General features: G+C 45.0%; 1 protein-coding gene across 1 annotated transcript in view; it reads left to right on the top strand.

The window, feature by feature from the left end:
• The window catches only part of FLT3 (fms related receptor tyrosine kinase 3), a 101,019-nt gene that overhangs the window by 63,613 nt on the left and 16,770 nt on the right, over positions 1-20,636 (top strand). The window contains exons 10-17 of the mRNA XM_053309596.1: positions 6,148-6,254; positions 8,065-8,176; positions 10,420-10,595; positions 14,279-14,397; positions 14,484-14,616; positions 14,704-14,808; positions 17,980-18,090; positions 19,860-20,013. Of these exons, the coding sequence (XP_053165571.1) occupies positions 6,148-6,254; positions 8,065-8,176; positions 10,420-10,595; positions 14,279-14,397; positions 14,484-14,616; positions 14,704-14,808; positions 17,980-18,090; positions 19,860-20,013 (1,017 nt within the window). The remainder of the gene's footprint in view (positions 1-6,147; positions 6,255-8,064; positions 8,177-10,419; positions 10,596-14,278; positions 14,398-14,483; positions 14,617-14,703; positions 14,809-17,979; positions 18,091-19,859; positions 20,014-20,636) is intronic.

Genomic DNA, 20,636 nt, shown 5'->3' with positions numbered 1-20,636 from the left:
TTGGGAACATTCCGTCCTTTTTGTCTTGGCTTTTTGGTGCTGCGCCATTTTCCTCCCCACTCTTCCTTTTCAGCCCAATCTCACCCCAGCTCTCTGACTAGTGTACTTGTATGCTGCTCTCTCTCTATCCGTTCAGTCATGTCCGACTCTCGGTCACTCTATGGATCACTGCACTCCATGCCGTCCTATCTCGGACAGCTTCCTTTAAGTCCGCCATGGTCATTCCAGTGTCATTGTTTATAATATCCAGCCACCGAGTACAAGGCCGTCGCTGTCCCCGTGTTGCATGTGTTCTCAAATACCTATTTGCCACATTCACCTTCTCCATGTTTAAGTGTACACTAGGCCTGTGTGAAGCAGCCCCACTTCACTTCAGGAACCACTTCGGAGTCTCCAAAGTGTTCCCTATTTGCTTCCGTTCTCTTCAGTCGTGCTTCAAGGGGACTCACTTTGCTCCGAGACGAATCCTTAGGAACATAGGAACATAGGAAACTGCCATATACTGAGTCAGACCATCAGTCTATCTAGCTCAGTATTGTCTTCACAGACTGGCAGCGGCTTCTCCAAGGTTGCAGGCAGGAATCTCTCTCAGCCCTATCTTGGAGAAGCCAGGGAGGGAACGTGAAACCTTCTGCTCTTCCCAGAGCAGCTTCATCCCCGAGGGGAATATCTTGCAGTGCTCACACATCAAGTCTCCCATTCATTTGCAACCAGGGCAGATTCTGCTTAGCTATGGGGACAAGTCATGCTTGCTACCACTTTTTGAAGCTTTGAGAGGCTGGAGAGTATGAATGGTTTGCTTCATTTTGAGCCTATTTTGGCCTCCCAGACAGTACTTCACTTTGGGCTGAAGAGGGTGAAAGCAGACCAAACCCAAATAGGCCCCTGAAGTTTCACTCAAATGCATACGTCAAACATCTTAAGAACATATACTTCAAATATCCTTATTTGCCAGGGCAGTTTTTGTTTCCCAAGACTGAGTCCTGATAAAACACTGTCCTCCTCCTCCTCCTCTTTTTTCCCCCTCCCTCTGAGGCATAGGAACATAGGAAGCTGCCATATACTGAGTCAGCCCATTGGTCTATCTAGATCAGTATTGTCTTCACAGACTGGCAGTGGCTTCTCCAAGGTTGCAGGCAGGAATCTCTCTCAGAGAGAACTTGAAACCTTCTGCTCTTCCCAGACTGGCTCCATCCCCTGAGGGGAATATCTTAGAATATCTTGCAGAAGCAAGTCCAATGATTTCATGGGACTTATTCCAGAGTAAGTTTGCTAAAGATTGCAACCATGATTGTGTGCAGTCATGGGATAAAAGAGAGGTGAGATAACCCTACCTGTTTTACCAAAGGCAGCAGTCTACACACTTAGAAGAAGAACAAACATGCATGTGATCAGCCTGCAAGCATTCATTCTATTAAGCATCCTTAAGTTTTCAAAAATGATTTGTTAAAATCAGTTTACTCACACAGCTTGCTTCTGAAGCCGGTGCAAGCCACGGGACAGGCAATTGCAAAGAAGAACCTGCAGCAATCTGTGTTGAGGGGGAGGAGATCAGGCAGTGATCCTTGGAGTGAGAAAAGAAATGCTACAAATACACAAGTCTCCCTATTTTTATCTGTGAAATGTTCAAGGATATGTAGGTGCTCATCTAAAAAAAAAAAACTAGCTGTCATTCAGATGGTGCCAGTGCAAAAGCATTCTCAGTTGTCACCCTTAGGTTGTGGAATGTGCTCTCTGTGGACATGAGAGGATTATCTTCCTTGGAGGCCTTCAAGAGAGCCTTAAAGACCCATCTTTTTAGCCTGGCTTTTAATGATATCTAGTTTTAAATTTTAATCTGGTTTAAATTTATTTTATTTTATTTTAATTGTTTTATTATACCCTGAGCCACTTTAGGAAGGGCAGTAAATAAAATGAATGAATGAATGAATGAATGAAATTTTCCATCATGTGTGTCTGTGTGAATGAATTTTCCATCGTGTGTGTGTGTGTGGTTTTTGATTACCCTTCATAGGAACATAGGAAGCTGCCTTATTTGAGTCAGCCCATTCATTCATCTAGCTTAGTATTGTCTACACCTAGAGGTTTCAGGTAGGAGTATTTTCCCAGCTGGGAGGTGCCTTGGATTGAATTTGGGTCCTTCTGCAAGTGAAGAAGATATTCTTGTACTGAGCTATGGCTCCATCCTGCTGCTGCCTGTGCCTCCCAAAAATATATCCCTAAGGGTTGGGGAACCCACAGGGACATATTTTCAGGAGGCACAGAGAGTTGCAGAGGGAACAGTGGGGGGGAGGGGTGTCACTAGATATTATCACCTCAGTTTGCACAGTGGGAAACACTGTTGTGCTGGTGCAACATTAGTCTGGATTGCAGCCAGTATGTGTTAAGAGATCCAGACAAATTGTGGGAAATTTGATTTTCTTGCCTTGTCTGGAACAGGGATTCTCAACATTGGGTCTCCAGATGTTAGTTATTTATTTATTTATTTATTTATTTATTTATTTATTTATTTATTTATTTAACATTTATATCCTGCTCTTCCTCCAAGGAGCCCAGAGCAGTGTACTACATGCTTGCGTTTCTCCTCACAACAACCCTGTGAAGTAGGTTAGGCTGAGAGAGAAGTGACTGGCCCAGAGTCACCCAGCTAGTATCCAGCTAGTCACCCAGCTAGTACCCAGCTGTTATTGGACTTCAGCTCCCTTAATCTCCAACCAAAGGCCATTGGGTCTGGGGATTATGGGAGTTGAAGTCCAATAACATCTGGGGACCCAACTTTGAGAATCCCTGGTCTGGAAGACAGTTGAAAACTACTAATATTATACACCTTCTGTCTCTTCCTCTGTCAGTATGGAACAATTTTTATATATGACACAAGTATTCTGCAGCAGTACTCAAAGTCTCAGAACAGAGAAAATATAAGCATTGTGTTTTGGTGGTGGTGTTGTTGTTCTTATACATTTGGACTTTGTATAGCAGCAACCGATGGATGCTCCTCCCTGTTACTTTTCTAGGATGTCTGAAATATGCTATATATTACATACTTCCCATTTACTGAGTCATGATAATTTTTGGCTTCTTTTGGAGGAGATATCACTGGAGACTTATGGTGTCTTTATAATATTTGATTTATTTATAAATAGACAAATTGAATGCATGGAAATCAGGGTCAAGCCCAATGGCTGTGACCCCAACATCTCTTCTCCACCATTCATAATGTGTTCACATAGGACTTGTGTGATGTCTGCTTTACAACTTGTCTTACACATGAATGAATCCAAACATTCTCCCTGTAGCACTTTTGGTGAAATTTGAAAGTGCTGAAGAGTTTTGGGATAGGGATGTGCGTTTCAACTGTGAAACATTTCAACCTGAAATGAGCTGTTTCGAGTGTTTTGAGCTCAAAACAAAACACCCTCCTTTTAAAAGGGTCCTTCGAGCTTGGAGCAGAACAACCCCATTTCAATTGAAATTTTTTGATGTTTTGAGCACCATTTTGGAGGCCCATTGGGGTCTGGGGGGGAAGAATCCTATGGGGGTCTAGGGGAAAGGTTAAAAATATTTTAGATCACCTGCTTGCCCATTTATTTTGTGGGTTGGGTGGTAGGTAGCACCCATCATGCCCTATCACACAACCCACTTTGGTGTCCCTAGGATCTACCCATGGGGAACAATGGGGTGCTTTGAGTTTCCCCATTGTTCCCTATGGCTGGAACACTCTAACAGTTTTGAGATGTTTTGTCAAAACAGCCAACTCAGCTGCTGTTTTGGTGAAATGTTTCAGCCGCCTTGTGATTTGCTTCAAGCTTGAAACGAAACACAAAACCTGTTTCATGTACATCTCTATTTTGGGACAAAATCTCTATTTTGGGACAAAATGGGCCAAACAAAGAAATTTGGGCAAATGTAAAGGTGCTGAAAGGTAGGAATGTACACGAACCAGTGTTCGGGCTGGTTCAGTGTCAGTGGGGTTACCTTAAGGAGCAGGGCGGGTGCTCTTACCCTCACGCCGCATTTCCCCTGCTGGCGCTGGCACCAAAATCGCTGGCGCAGGGTGGCAGCGTACCTCCTTCCTGCTCCGGTCAGTGCCCCACACCAGCGGTTCTGGTGACAACGTTGGTGGGGGAAACATGGTGGGGCAGAAGGGAGCCCTTCCATGTTCCTTAACCTACCACCACTTAACTGGCCTGAACACCGGACCTCTGAACCGCTTCGGAGTGACACCTGTAAAAGGACCGCCAAACCGGTTCATGCACATCCCTACTGAAAGTTTTGGGGATTGAGCAGGATGATTGTGGGGGTGGGGTGGAATTTTCTGCTTTTGTAATGCCAGCCATTTGTCTGCCTCCGGCTTTTCTCTGAGCGTTCGTATTGACTGAGCTCCCACAGCAGGGATTCCCAGCCTTGGGCCCCCAGGGATGTTGGCCTACATCTTCTGTCATCCCCAGCCACTGTGAGGGTTTGTAGGCCAACAACATCTGGAGACTCAAGGTTGGGAACTCCAAGGACAGACCCAAAGACACATTGCATTGCTTAGCTGTCAACCCTCTTGCCCCTCTTGCCTTTCCTATAATTTTGAGGGGGCAGCTTACTACTCTGTAGTGGTGGTAGAAGTAGGTGTCACTTATTTTGGTTTTACTATTTACACCATGCCTCTGTCCGCCGATGGCAGCACTAGTCAGGATGTAGTGTTATTCTGAGGAAGATTCGGGGGGGGGGGCGGTTCTTAGAGTTTCTCAGGTCTTCCTGAGAAACTGTTTATAACTCTCTTTCCTCCCCCTGCCTTTTTGCCATCTGAGAATATTAGTGGTTGGCAGCGAGGAGGGAGGACATTTTGGATCAACACTATTCAACCATCAGTCCTGTCCCTTCTCATTTCAGGTAACCCTGTTAAAGTGACACACTCTTTAAAGTGATAATTCTCTTACATTTAGCAGGGGAGAGCAACTAGCCCTACCCAACCCCAGCACAGCATCCCTTCAGTGGTTGTTGCTGGTGTCGATCTTTTGTTTCTATTTAGATTGCGAACTCTTTTCAGACAGGGAACCTTCTTATTTATTACTTTATGTAAATCATTTTGAGAACATATGTTCAAAAGTGATATACTTTATAAATATTCATGGCAGTAGTAAGCCAGCTGCTGATACCTTATTTTTAAAAATGCTTTATAATTTCATCACCACCACCACCACCACCACCACCACCACCATCACCATCACTCTTCTAACTGTTGCCCCTGACTCTCAGCTACTTGCTCTACAACTGGACCCCTTTAGCTGTCATCTGGCTGAAAGCTGATCTTGTGGTAGCAAGCATGTCTTGTCCCCTTAGCTAAGCAGGGTCCACCCTGGTTGCATATGGATGGGAGACTTGATGTGTGAGCACTGCAAGATATTCCCCTCAGGGGATGGAGCCACTCTGGGAAGAGCAGAAGGTTCCAAATTCCCTCCCTGGCATCCCCAAGATAGGGCTGAGCGAGATTCCTGCCTGCAACCTTAGAGAAGCCACTGCCAGTCTGTGAAGACAATACTGAGCTAGCTAGTCCAATGGTCTGACTCAGTATATGACAGCTTCCTATGTTTCCCAGTCTTGGGATGTTAGCACCCACCATTCTTTCAGCCATTGTAGCTAAGGATGGTGGGAGTTGTAGTTCAATGCCTGGGGACTCAAGGCCGGGAGCTCTGGAGCTGGGCTATCCTGTCTCTGTCATGTTGGGGATGAGGCCATAGCTCAGAGGCAGAGCATCTGAGTTGCATGCACAAGGTCCCAGGTTCAACCCCTGGCATTTCCAGGTAGAGCTGGGAAAAACTCTCACCTGAAACCTTGGAGAGCCATTTCCAGTTAGTGTAGACAGTATTGAGCTAGATGGATCAGTGGTCTGACTCTGTATAAGGTAACTCTCTATGTTCCCAGTGCTGTATGAATGTGTGTCCTGCATGTCTGCTCTTTTTCACAGGGGGAACAAGCAAGCAGTTACATAGAATGTGTTTTAAATGATATGTAGTGTAACCCAGCTTAGCCAGGATGCTATTTTGGGTATTTATTCTTTGATAGCTGCCTGGTCTGAGTCAAAAAAACCATCTTTGAATAATAAATGCATTTGTATACATGCTTGAGTGATTCTTCCTTCCTTCCTTTATGAAACAGCATCTCTTCAACCTTCTGTGACCATAAACACCAACCAGGAGAATACGTGTTCTATGCAGAAAATGATGATCTCTATTTGGAGAGAACCTTGAAACTCTATGTGAAAAGTGAGTAAAAACAAAACAAGATGTGATTCCATGCCACTTACCGTATTTACCTGAATCTAAGAGCAGCCCCCCCCCCATTCTTTTATATTAGAAATGGGAGGGGACGTGGTGGTCAAATTCAGAGTCCTGCTCCTTTTGGATAAATACTGGTATAACCTGTACTTAACCTCTGTTTTTAAGGGTGGGTCATCTTAAATTCCAAGTTGTCTTTTATTCAGATAAATATGGTACTTCTGTGTGTTTCTTCTATCCCAGCTTACTCCATCCTTCCCAGTTTCTACAGAAATTTCTTCTGCTCTTTTCCATACTGTCTTTCAGAATATAGATTATTATTATAAACAAGAGACATAGATTAAAAGGCATGAAGTGCAATATTTAAAAGATAGGAGAAGTGGGAACTGTTCTCTCAGGGAAAGGTTGTAGCGCAGTGGCAGAGCACATGTTTTGCATGGAGAAGATCCCACATGGAATCACCAGCACTTCCAGTTAAAGAATCTCATTTGTGAACTGAGAAGGACCTCTGAGCTTGCAGAGAGTTACTGCCAGTCAGAATGGACAACTCAGGGCTAGATGCCCTGCCCAGTGATCCTACTGGGCAGGCCATTGCAAGACAGGTTCTTTATATCCATTAAGCACACTTGTATTGTCCAGCCTCTTTGTTTCAGTGGGAATTCCCCCAACATGTCCTACAAGTTGCATTGATGGGAACAGGAGTTGCAAAACTACATTTCTAGGGAGGGCCCCTAGTTCAATGTTATAGCACAAGGATTAGATCGCTGTCTGCCTTAGACTGTTAAGACCATTGGCCCATCTAGCTCAGTATTATCGGCACTGATTTCAAATGGTATTTCTCAGCCCTACCTGGAGATGCCAAGGGCTGAAACTGGGACCTTCTGTATGCCAAGCAGATGCTCTTCCACAGAATTATAGTCCTTCCCTATGCATCGCATACAGAAATTCTCTTGCTAGGTTGTTGTAGGATTCATCAATAATAATAGTACTAAATCATAATATTGTTACAGTCATACTAAATAGTACTATAATAATAGAACTAAATACTACTACTAAGTAGTAGTAGTAGTAGTAGTAGTAGTAGTAGTAGTAGTATATTTGGAGTCTCCAGGAATCGGTCTTGATCTCTTGGTGACTGTTGAAAGCACTCCTAGAGATTTTTTTTTTTTGGCATAATAGTATGAAAAATATTAGGTTGGGGGGATCTCTAGAGATAACAAGTTAGGGTTGGTAACCCTAAATCTCTGGCATTTCCAGTCAAAGTATCTAAGGTAGTACTACTGGAAATACTGTAGTAGCAACCTCTGTCTAACTGCTGTCAGTCAGGGTAGACAGTATTGAGCCAGATGGACCACTTGTCTGACTTAATGCAAGGCAGTTTATATGTTTATATACAGCTTGCTATATTTCTTTATGTCCCTAATCTTTGGACCTGTTTCTGTATCCAAACATTAGATGAAAGTGTAAGCTGCCAGCGGTCAGTCTTTTACTTTGCTTTATAGGCCACAATTCTAAACATACTTCCCTGAAAGTAAATGCCCTTCCCATTTCTAGAATTTGTTTCTAGGTAAAGGTGTTCACCAACAGGGTGAGTTATAAAATGGGAGGCTTCAAGCAGGGCTTCTCAGACTTGGGTTCTCAGATGTTGCTGGACCACCGCTCCCATCATCCCCAGCCACTGTGAGTTGCAGTTCAGTCTGAGAAGTCCTGGCTTAAAGAGTTCTTGGTAGAGGGTGGTTGGTCCTGATAATGTATGAAAATTCTTGTTAAGTACTCTGTTTTGCTCTGCCTTTCACAGGAAAACCTGAAGTAACAATCAACAAAACAGGAAGTCAAATTTCTTGCACCTCTGAGAGCTCTCCTGAATCATCTTTGGTCTGGAAGCAGTGTACTGGAGAGCACGGGAAAAAGTAAATACAGAGACCCATGCCCACTTTCTGTGGCTGTTAGCAGCTGCATCCTTGACAGCAAGCAATATGCCATTATTAGGACTTAGCAAGAAGTCATATTTCTGAAGCCCTACTTTTTAAAAACACAACCAAAACTATACTAAGAGTTGCCTTAGTGGACTAGACCAGGGATTCTCAGCGTTGGGTCCCCAGATGTTATCGGACTTCAACCCCCATAATCCTCAGCCCCAGTGGACTTTGGTTGGGGATTATGGGAATTGAAGTCTAATAACATCTGAGGACCCAACGTTGAGAATTCCTGGGCTAGACTAATTATTCATCTAGATTAACATTCTCTTTCTCAACCATTCAGATGGGGAACTCATTGTCAGGTACTAGGTGCTTTGAACCATGGACTCTGTCATCAGGACCTAGATGTTTTAGGGTTAAGACTGACAAACTGTACATGCAAAGATGGCTTAAAGAGTTCTAAATGTGCATTTGAGCCCTTTAAAATATGTATGTGAGCCTCTAGCTTACTAGTGAATCCGGCTGTAGTAGGTTGCAGAAGGTTCTTCAAGATGCTAATAAGTGCTACATGAGAAGCTTTTGCGCAAGGTCCAGGAGTGAGTTTACTCACCCTCCGCACATTAGTACTGGCTTCTGGCTTCTTTCCTAGTGTAACTTTATGCTGTGTTCAGGCACAAGGCAAGGCCCTCTCATGATTTTTGCAGCGCCACCTGCTGGCCAGCTTTCGCTTTCAGAGAAGAACTGATTTCTACTTTTCGGATGAATGGGGAAAGGGCTGGTTCTTCTTGGACAGCAAAAGCTGGCCAGCAGGCAGCACTGCAAAAACCATTAGAGGAGCCTGCCCTGCATTTGAATATGGCATGAATTCTCTCTGGGAAGGAAGACAGAAGCCAGAGTGAGTGAGTGGAAGGTGAGTAAACTCACACTTGGAACTTGATGCTTCTCATGTGTAATTGCCAGTGGGCTTTATGTATGGCCAAATACCTTGTGGTATTTTCAAGCGGTGTGAAATGTGTGTATGCAGGTGCTACCTGCAAATAGGCATTCAAAACTCCAACCCCTCCCCACTTCAGTTGATCTTCGTAGCCTAGTCCTGCATGGGGTGAGGAGGAGAGGGTTGAGATTGCAAGGAGGGGGAGAAGTGGAGGCAATGAAGAAGGGATGTTGCTACTGAGGGAAAGAAGAGGCATGGAAGTTTTTCACACCTGGCTTTTCATTCGCATCTTCTCCAGAATGGAGATGTGCATTCCCATATCATAAATTTACCCTGGTCTCTGTGAGCTATGAGGGAGCATTTCACACACAATTCGGGTTTTTCATCGGGCATTAGAGTGTAGCCCAATTTATATCCGGGGTTTTAAAAAATCCACTTTTTGCATCGGTTTTGGGGGGCATCTTCAAACTTGCAGTAAAGCCTCCCAGAAAAACCACGGTAAAGCCTGCTGTCTGGTAATGCTCCTGGCGACTTCAGAGAGTGGGCGGGGGGGGGGGATTTTTGGCTTTAAAAAAGCCAAATCTGGCAACAGAGCTTTCCTCACTGACACCCATCATGAACCACTCTAAGGGCAGGATTCCTTTACTCACAGCCAACCAAGGGGTGAATTTGGCACTAAGGTGCTTTCCAGATTAGACCCCACGACAGTGTCACTATGGATCTGCTAAGTGTGCTTCTGTACTTCCTGTGTTGTGACACTGTAGTCCCTGCATTGACATCAAGGTGCTGTTCACGTTTCCAATGCCTTATTTCAGATTTTATCTTTATGTTATAGTGCTACAGTGTTGCAAGCCCATTGCAGAAAAAATAGCTGTATTTTCCCATTGTAGGAGTTTAAGATTTTGGGGGTTGTTTTCAAATACAGTCCTGCCAAGTTGAAGCATTTTACTACATTGTAGCATGTAATCTGGAAAGCGCCCAGATCAGCACTAAATAGCCGGGTGCCAAGTGCTGGTGTGAATGATGGAGATTTTGATTGAGACAAGTAAATAACTTGTCTGGAGAAGATCATGGAGAAAACCATGGGCTGCTTCTTTCTAACTTAGGGTTGGGCCTGTGCACATCTGCAACATTAAGATGACTTGTGAGCTAAAAATAGAGTTAGCAGCAATTCAATTCATGTATCACTAAAAAACTTTATGAAACACCATTCCCATACTCCTGCCCTTTGCCATGTTCCTGCCTTTCCAATACTTTGGGTAAGCAGTAGGAAATATGAATGGATTTCTTTTCCCCTCAGTTGTACAGAAATCACAAAAGGATTTTCAGACAACAGGCGTGAAGGAAAAACCTTTGGTTTCTCAATCACCAACAGCATTTTAAACATAACAGTAGCACAAAGAGGATTTGTTCTTCGTTGCTGTGCAAACAATTCCGTTGACATATCCTGCCAAACAATCTCCCTGAATCCAAAAGGTACTGTATGGCTATGCTATAGAGCAGCATTTTGCAAATAATCCACAGGGTACTGTAAAACTGGTTAGGATTTTTTAAAAAGCTCTTAAAGCTTACTTGTTTAGAAAGGCTTTTTAGTGGGTTTTACTATAGCCTGATGGGTTTTTAATTTTAATTGGGTTTGTTTTAATTGTTCTTTATTCTACATTGTGTTTAATTTGTTTTTGTGTGTGTTGAATTTTATATTACTTTTTTTTCTTTTACTGTTATGAGCCGCCTTGAGCAGTATTGTATTGGACAGGCGGGAATATAAATATTTGAAATAAATAAATACTGTAAAATGCTGTGGGATCTTTCACTTGAATGGGGCATTCACAGTTAATTATGGTTTGTATGAAATACTGTATTATAGAGGCCAGAACAGACCTGTCAATATGGAACTGTGGGCAAAATGTGTGTTTCTGTGAGTGTGATTTTTAACTTAAGACAAATGCTTGGAAAACCTAACAATAAGAGCTTCTTATTATTAACAGTAATAATTAGTTCAACAATAGAACACATTCAAATTCCTTAAGCATTAAGTGGTCTCCCTTCCTCCCTCCCTCCGGAGATCTTCAAGCAGAGGCTAGATAGTCATCTGTTCAACAGTCATCAAGCAGGAGAGGACTAGATAGGCCCCCTCCCACTCTATGATTCACCGGTTGAAGGCTGTGGTTCCCAACCTGGAGGCCTCCAGATGTTGGTGAACTACAACTCCGATCAGCCCCAGCTACAATTTATTGAGACTGGGGATGAGGGGAGTTGTAGTTCAACAACATCTGGCAGTCCTCAAGTTGGGAACCACAGGTTTAAGAGATTAACAACTCAATCCTAACCATGCTTCTGAATTCATGTGGTGATAAGGCCAAAATAAATGTTTTTTTAGAATGTGTCCCTTTGGGGACATCTTATTTATTTATTATTTCTCTGTGTAAACTGCCCTGAGCCATTTTTGGAAGGGCGGTATAGAAATTGAATTATTATTATTATTATTATTATTATTATTATCGAAGAAGAAGAAGAAGAAGAAGAAGAAGAAATCACCAAATACAAAGATCTACAAATTGAAATTGAAAGGCTGTGGCAGAAGAAGACCAAAATAATCCCAGTGGTAATTGGCGCCCTGGGTGCAGTTCCAAAAGACCTTGAAGAGCACCTCAACACCATAGGGGCCACAGAAATCACCATCAGCCAATTACAAAAAGCAGCTTTACTGGGAACAGCCTATATTCTGCGACGATATCTATAACCATTGACAATAAAATTCTGGCATCCCAGGTCCTTGGGAAGGACTCGATGTCTAGATAAAACAAACCAGTCAATAACACCTGTCTGTGTAAACAAGAAATAATAATAATAATAATAATAATAATAATAATAATAATAATAATAATAATATAATTAATAATAATACACCAGGGGTGTCAAACTCAATCAGGTGGTGGGCCAAATTTGATTCTGATGCACCTCCAGAGGGCCACTCATAGCTTTGCATCGCCTTCTGTCTTCTTCCTCCTCCCCACTCATTATTTCCCATCTTCCTCCTCAGGGCTAGGGCTTTGCACACTGAAGAGCCCACTTTGAGGGAGGAGGAGGGGTGGAGAGTAGCAGCAGCGGAGCAGGAAGGAAGAAACTTACAACTTCCACTGCCACACAGCAGTGGGGGTGGTGGGGGGGAGAGAAATACCATCACAGGCAGAAGAGGCAGGATGTGGAGTGGGGTGGGAGAAGAAGGAAGCCTGCCGGTTGGAGAGAAATAAGTACATGTGCCCCCTTTTCGGCAGCAGTGAGGGGACGAAAAGGCAGTGGCGGGGCTTGTCTCGGCCTCACGCTGGCTGGTGCAAGGTTGCCAGAACCTAAGGGGTATACTCGTGGGTCAAATGGGCCGTAAGCCAGAATTTGGCTTTTTAAAAGCCAAATCTGGCCACCTAGGCTGGTGGTCAGTTGACCTCCATGGGCTGATCTGGCCTGCAGTTTCACCCCAGCATTACATGATTGGGCTAAGTTAAAGTTCCTCTCCCCCATGTCCTCACTCCTGATTGGGATCTCTTGCAGCTACTCTTTGGCAAACAAAACCCAAATATGCAAGGGCCAATGACTCATGTTACACTTAATGTAATGTTACATTAATGTTAACAAGCCACCTAATGGCACAGTGGGTAAATGACTTGATTAGCCAGCCAGAGGTTGCTGGTTCAAATCCCTGCTGGTGTTTCCCAGGCTATGGGAAACACAGTGGGTAAATTACATGATTAGCCAGCCAGAGGTTGCTGGTTCAAATCCCTGCTGTTATGTGTCCCAGGCTATGGGAAATAACTATATTGGGCAGCTGTGATATAGGAAGATGCTGAAAGGCATTTCATACCGCACGGGAGATGGCAATGGTAAACCCCTGCTGTATTCTACAAAGATGACCACAGGGCTGTGAGGTCACCAGGAGTCGACACCACCTCGATGGCACACTTTACTTTACATTAATGTTACACTTAATGTAACATGTTGTTTGGCCCATAGTGTCCCATCTGGGTTGGTGCATTGTATCTTGTCCCTTCAGTCAAATTCCTATTGAGCTTTGGCCTTGCAGTAACTTTAAGGCAGGTCATTGGGTGATAGTCTATCCAGACTAAACACTGAAAAACTGAAAAAGCCAGAAGTTTAAACTTCTGGCTTTGCAACTGACTCACACCTTTATGAATCAGGAAGGAGGCACCTCCTTCTCAGTGCATTATGGGTTGAATCAGTGTGGCACATCCGTTGGAAAATGCTGCTATAAAGCATAATACCTCACTGGTTAAAGAAGGGGGAAGTATAACACATTTAAATGTTTCATTTATTGTCATTGTATAATTGCTTGTTTTTAGCCTACTTTTCAGTAGGCTAATGAGATCACCGGGCACTCCGTGTGTGTGTGTTTGTGTGTGTCCCATCAACATCACAATGCCTGGGCCATTCTGAACCAAATCAGGTACAGTTGTAGGGACACATCATCACAAACTCACTGGTGTAGTTTGTGATGATGTCATCCACCCCAAATCAAGTTGACGGACACGTAAACATTTGAGGCGCAAGTGGGCTAACTTGTGAACCGCCTAACTGATTTGAACCAAATTTACTACACATAGGGAAATATATGTAGGGACACATAGGGGTGGCTCAAGGGCGTAGTTTGTGATGATGTTATCCACCCTGATTCAAGATGGCGGACACATGAATGTTTGAGGTTCAAGTGGGGACTGATTTTGACCAAATTTGGTACAGTTGTAGGGACACATAGGGACATCTCAAACACACATGCATAAATAAATAGATAAGATAGCAAATATTTGGTTTGGGATGGTGGACTGTTGATTACTAGGTATTCATTGCTGTGGTTCTGTTAGATTATGAATTTAACTGCTGATTATATCATTTTGTTTATTGTTCGATTGCTTTTTATTTTTCACCGTATATTGTTTGATGTTTTTAGCCACATTGATGTACATGCCACATTGAAATGTTGAGGGTGGGGAAAGTGGGGTAAAAATGATGTAAAGTAAAATAAATAAACTAAGCTTTTGCAGAAGAGGGTATGTTCCTTTTGCATTTGTGATGAATGTTTCTGTGAAGCTTGTTTTGTCCAGTTTGGTTTTCAAAATGTCACTATTAATCATTTCTCTCTTTTCAAGATCCAGAAGAGGTCGTAATAATTGTTCCATCAGACAATGTTGCATTATATGCCATTATTGGAGTCTGTATTCCAGGCATCATGCTCTTGTTCATCTTAATATGCTATAACTACAAAAAGGTAAAGGCTAACCCATGCCTGTCTTTCACACTCCCTATTTTCCTTCCATGCCCTCATCACCACTTAAAATGTTCCATTCTCTGTAGCAATCCAGATATGAAAGGCAACTGCAAATGATACAGATGGTTGGTCCCTCTGATAATGATTATATCTATGTGGATTTCAGCGAGATTGCCTATGAACCCAAATGGGAGTTTCCCAGAGAAAATCTGGAATTCGGTGAGCAGCCTGTGGTGTCCATCATGAAACCGATAAGCATGTGATCAAACTGGAAGGCAACAAGAACACTTCTTTCCTTTCTTGTAGGGCAAGTACTTGGTTCTGGTGCCTTTGGGAAAGTGGTGAATGCTACAGCATATGGAATCAGTGAAACGGGAGTGTCGGTCCAAGTTGCTGTCAAAATGCTGAAAGGTAAGGGATATTGTAAGGAGATCCTGATTTGGTTCTACTGTAAATACTATAGACTATTCATTCAAGGAGACTGGAGTAGTGAGTCCAAGCCAGGGTTATAGCTATTTGAGAGTACATCAAATAGTACTCTACCCTCCCCCTCCCTCTCTATCCTCTTAACATACCATATAAGGAAAAATGTGCAAGCAGGATTCTTCCCAATTGCTTTCTAAGAAGTAAAGTTGCACCCACTTTCCAATGCTCTGGCCAATGAATGTAAAGGAATTGGGATAATGGGCATGCACCTGAAATGTCTTTTATATAAAATTAAATTGCATCTTATTGATAAGTAATGCAGCTAACTTTAAGCATCTTGGGCTGACTGCATTTATGGTCCGACTGTTCTGCAATAACTCCCTGCCTTTGGCTCTCTCACCACCATTTCTGGCTACAGGCTTGGGCAAAACCAGGCCAACAGCAGGCAACCAGGGAATTGGGTAACTTCATGTGACACCTGCTTGGTGTTCCCTGTACAGACAAATTGTTCAGACTGAGGAGTTGAGTCAGAATCTGAGAATTTATATGACCAAGTGGGACCCCATTGTTGCCTTGTGTCACCTGGTGACTGTTGAGTTAGCAAACTGTAGGCAAACTTCTAGCCAGCTGCATTGGTGTCAGGCTGAGCTGTAGGCAGCAGCCTATAAGAGGAGCCAAGCTACAAGATGGGACTGGGAGAGTCAGGCAGACAGACAAGAACCGGGGGCAGGCGCTGAGGCAACAGTCTGAGTCACACTAGGGGTTGGAAACAGTCAGCCCACACTAGGGGTGGGCTGACTGGGATCATCCAGTGTGTCTTAGGTTAAGTCCAGGGTCAAGCCAGGCAGACAAACCAGAAGCCAGGAGTCAAGCAGTAAGCCAAGGTTCAGGAACAGAGTTCCAAGTCAAGCCAGGCAGACAAACCAGAAGCCAGGAGTCAAGCAGTAAGCCAAGGTTCAGGAACAGAGTTCCAAGTCAAGCCAGGCAGACAAACCAGAAGCCAGGAGTCAAGCAGTAAGCCAAGGGTCAGGAACAGAGTTCCGAGTCAAGCTTGTGGGAAATTTCCCTCTGAAACCCTGGAGAGCTATGGGCAGTCAGTGTGGACAATATTGAACAAGATGGATGGATGGTCTCACTCAATATAAGGCAGCTTATGATGTTCTTATATCAAGCCAGAGAAAACAAACATAACCCACCAAGACCAAGGAGACTCTGACCATGAGGCAAGGCCAGCCTCAGACAGGAACCTTCTATCCCCCTGCCTGCTGCAAGGGGAGCCAGTGGTTGTGCTCACAGGGCCTCCAGGGGGTGGGGTGGCATCAAAACGTTGCTGCAGAAAGCAAGCCACCAGCTCCCTCTTCTGGCACACTGCCAAATAGGCAGCACAAAGCTAGGGGAGCAATAGGTCCTAGCTATAGGAGGCTCCAGTTTAAGGGCTGGCTACATTACCTTAAAACCTGCCTTTAACCGACAGTTTTAAAGCAGGAAGTGCAGAAGGGGTCCTGTTCAGCCCCCAGACAGACACAGAAGGCCCCGATTCAGCATAGAAGTGTAGCATGAGGTACACGTAGGAAACTGCCATAATATGCCGAGTCAGTCCACTGGCCCATCGTGCTCAGTACTCTTTACACCAGGGGTGGGGAACCTTGGCCCTCCAGCTGTTGTTGAACTACAACTCCCATCATGTGTCTGGGGATGATGGGAGTTGTAGTACAAAAACAGCTGGAGGGCCAAGGTTCCCCACCCCTGCTTTACACTGACTGGCAATGGCTCTCCGGGGTTTCAGGCAGGAGTCTCTCCCAGATAGGGATGTGCACAAACTGAGGTTCATGCACAGATTTGGTGCCGAATCGGTTCGGGTGAGGGCCAAAGTGATTCGGCGCTCTGAGGTACCGCCGTGGGGGGGGGCAGTGAGCAGCACCTTTAAAAGGAGGTACAGCAGGTACTTACCAGCTCTTTGCCACCCCATGCAGTTTCTTCCTGTGACGCCCCCCCCATCAGCCTGCGTGTGGCGCCAGCATGCACATGGCCTTGGAGCATGCATGGATGCTATTTGCGTGGCCAGTCACTAACACCATGCTGAGCATGCAAATGGCCCGCTGAGCTATGGCCCTAACCCTTAAGGGGAATATCCTACAGTGCTCACTTCAGGTACCCATGCAAATGCAAGCCAAGGCAGACCCTGCTTAGCATAGGGGACAATTCATGCCTGCCACAACAAGATCAGCTCTCCTCCCCAACACTTTCCCTCTCTGCTGTTTCTGTGCCAAAAAACCCAGAAGCCATTCTTTGCTCCTGAAGAAGCTGTTTAATAACCCTTCATCAACGCTGTTACCAACAGGCACTGCAGGCTTTTTAGCCTGTCTGCCTATCTACTAATTTTCATGGGCCACCTAATGGCAAAGTGGGGAAGTAACGTGCCTAGGGAGCAAGAGGCTGCTGCTTCAAATCCCTACAGGAAACACCTATATTGGGCAGCAGCGATACAGGAAGATGCTGAAAGGCATCATCCCATACTGTGCGGGAGGAGGCAATGGTAAACCCCTCCTGTATTCTACCAAAGAAAACCACATGGCTCTGTGGTTGCTAGGAATTGACACCGACTCGATGGCACAACTTTACTAATTTTCATATGCCTCTTCTACATATACTTGTTCTACGTGCCCTGCCCATCAGAGGAACATCTTCTCCAGCAAACTATCAGATGAACTCATTAACCTGTTTATTAGCATCAGGAAGAAAATTGAGCCATGTTCAGCAGCCAGCATAGGTTTGTTCAAAACAATGCACTGCATGGCAGTTGATACTCCTTCATCAGTAGGGTTTGGTGGGTGAGAATGGGGTAGGGTGGGATGGGGAAGATATTGCAACCTCTGCTCTGCTTCCAGGCACTGGCTCAGTCTTCAGCTGCTGCAGTACCAAGCTGCTGCTTGTGCTCTTGCAGAGGAAGCTAGTCTGAAATATTGCCCTATGAGAGAGTTAGCAGAGTATCCAGGATTGCCTTTCTGATGCTGAATTGCTAATACAGTATAGCATTGCACACAGGAGCGTCCACAGGACTTCTTCAGGGGGCTGCATTTTGAGGACCATGAATCCGAGAAGATATCAACTCCTATAAAGTATCAATAAATGTTTGGGTTGCTGTTGTACCTACAGAAAAATATGGCGCTTCTGAAAAAGATGCTCTAATGTCAGAACTCAAAATGATGACTCACATTGGAAGCCATGAAAACATTGTGAATCTGCTCGGAGCCTGTACCGTGTCAGGTGAGGAACACCGCTCTGAAATACACTGAGCAGTCAATGAGGTCATTCACACAGTCAAAAACGATGTCCTACCCAGGTTTGGGAGCTGTGTGTGCTCCCAATTTTCGGTTCAATGGAAGCAAGGTAGGAGGGAAACATGGGTAGAAGTGATTGATGCTATTCTCTCGAATGGGGGGAAACTGGGCTAAAGAAGCCCAGCCTGGTTTTTCCCCATCATGAGAACCAGTGGGCTCGAGGGCAAGCCCGGTGGCTCTCTGGCAGCTAGCCTGCCATTGTAGCCCTCCCCTTAGCCCAGGCTAGCGGAGCTAGTGCTCCGCTAACCCAGGTTTGCTGATTGTGTGCCGCCACAGCATGGCTCCGCACCGTGGCGACACACGAGGATACCCCCGCTGGGAGGCTGCAAGCAGGCTGTGTGAGCATGCAGGGCATCCTGGAACTTCCGGGGGCCACACGGCCCCCGATCCCCTCCACCCCTATTGGCTCCGTGACAGAGTCAGCAGTCATGTAGGTGGCTGATCCAGCTGCCCAGCTATGAGTGGCTGCTTGTCTGTCGAGAGAGCGGGCTAAGCCTGCTCTCCCTGCAGAACCCACTCTGGCGCTTCACACCAATCATGTGAAGTGCCTCATTGTGTGGAATCAAAGTAGGAGAAAAACCTGGGTAGAGGTAATTGTGTGGAATCAAGGTAGGAGGGAAACCTGGGTAGAAGTGATTGTGTGGAATCAAGGTAGGAGGGAAACCTGGGTAGAAGTGATTGTGTGGAATCAAGGTAGGAGGGAAACCTGGGTAGAAGTGATTGTGTGGAATCAAGGTAGGAGGGAAACCTGGGTAGAAGTGATTGTGTGGCAGCAAGGTAAGAGGAACTGGGTAGAAGGGGTTGTGTGGAAGCAAGGTAGGAGGGAAATCTGGGTAGCTTTTCCTCCTGCATTGCTTCCACACAGCCACTTCTACCCAGGTTTTTGATTATGGACCAGGTCTCACGATCCGTGAGACCCGGTTTGGGGCAGTGAGTGGGAAGGGAGACCTGGGCGGCCGCATCGGCCGCCCACACAATTGCCGGCTCTGAGATGGAGCTGGCTGGGGCTGGGAAGCACGGGGGCAGCGTGGCCCCCGGAAGCCCCATTATGCCCTGCGCGAGTGAGTAGGTCTACTCGTGAGGTCTACTTGTGAGTAGGTGTGGCATGAAGGCGCACTGCGGCTACTCACAATAATTAAAACCAGGTTTGTGGAGCGCTCGCTCCGCAAACCTGGTTTTAAGGCAGGAGTTCTCGAGCAGGTTACCCACTCTAGAACCACCGGGCTCGGCTGCAAGCCCGGTGGTTCTTACGATTGGCAAAAATCAGGCTAGGCTCTCCTAGCCCGATTTTTGCCGATCATCTGAATAGCCCCTATGTGAATAACCTCAATGGATAAACATTATTATTGTTATAGTTATTATTATGAGAGAGCCAACTTTGTGGACTACTCGTGTTCATTCTTCTTAACCTGGAGATACCAATAGGAATTCATGTTTGTCTGGTATATGAGGTGGATCCCATAACTAGTAGCATTAGCATGTGTCATTTCTGTCCGTATGGCTCCTTTGTCTCTTTTTCATGGAAAGAAATATCACAAGTAGTTCTTAGTAAAGAACAAAGGGTATCCTTTGATCGTCAGTACAATCTTTTTTTGCTACATCCGCCCAAAGTAATTTATCTTTTATCTTATGTCTAATAGTTAATATGTATGTATGTATGTACTGTACGTGTTTGCTAAAAATATATTATTTTAGGGCCTATTTACTTGATTTTTGAATACTGTTGCTACGGAGACCTTTTGAACTACTTGAGAAGCAAAAGAGAGAGATTTCACAAGACATGGATCGATGTTTTCAAACAGCACAACTTCAGCTTTTACCACAATTTCCCAGGACTGCCAAGCTCAAGGTAACAGTTGAGCCAGCGGAGGCTTGGGTGAAGGGACACAGTGTGTGAGACATCCGTGTCAAGCAGGGAGCAGGGAGGTTCTGCCCAGATAGTGCATTCACAGAGGAGTCGTGTGAAGACACAACAACTAGTGGTGGTTTTTGCACCATGCCTTGTGTTGGGTCATGAGGACATCCCTATCCCAGATCACTTATTATATCTGTCCAGTGCAAATGCAAACGTCCCCTCTTACTTTGTTGATGGCTGGTACTGAGGATCATCAGAGTAGAACTATATTTGCTTCCTGATCCCTTCCCATAGGACCCAGTGGATTTGCTCCTTACACCTTCCTTTGGCCTGCCTATCAGCTTCTAGAAGTGCCTTTTCAAAGAGACATCTGTTTTCTTAGTTACACCCAAGGAAGCTCTATAGGGTCAACTCCCCCAACCCTATACATTAGGGCAGGGGTGCCCAGCCTTGAGTCCCCATCTGTGATTGGACTATAACTTCCATTATCCCCAGGCCCAATGGTCAACAACATCTGGAGAGCCCAGGTTTGGAACCCCTGCATTAGGGTAGATGTGAGGAAGGGAGCTGGTCTGGTGATCAGTTCATTAGCATGAATTGTCCCCTTTGCTAAGCAG

This window comes from Hemicordylus capensis, chromosome 3 (genome assembly GCF_027244095.1).
Source record: "Hemicordylus capensis ecotype Gifberg chromosome 3, rHemCap1.1.pri, whole genome shotgun sequence".
NCBI classification, from domain to species: domain Eukaryota; kingdom Metazoa; phylum Chordata; class Lepidosauria; order Squamata; family Cordylidae; genus Hemicordylus; species Hemicordylus capensis.
This window is presented reverse-complemented; position numbering and strand designations above follow the sequence as displayed.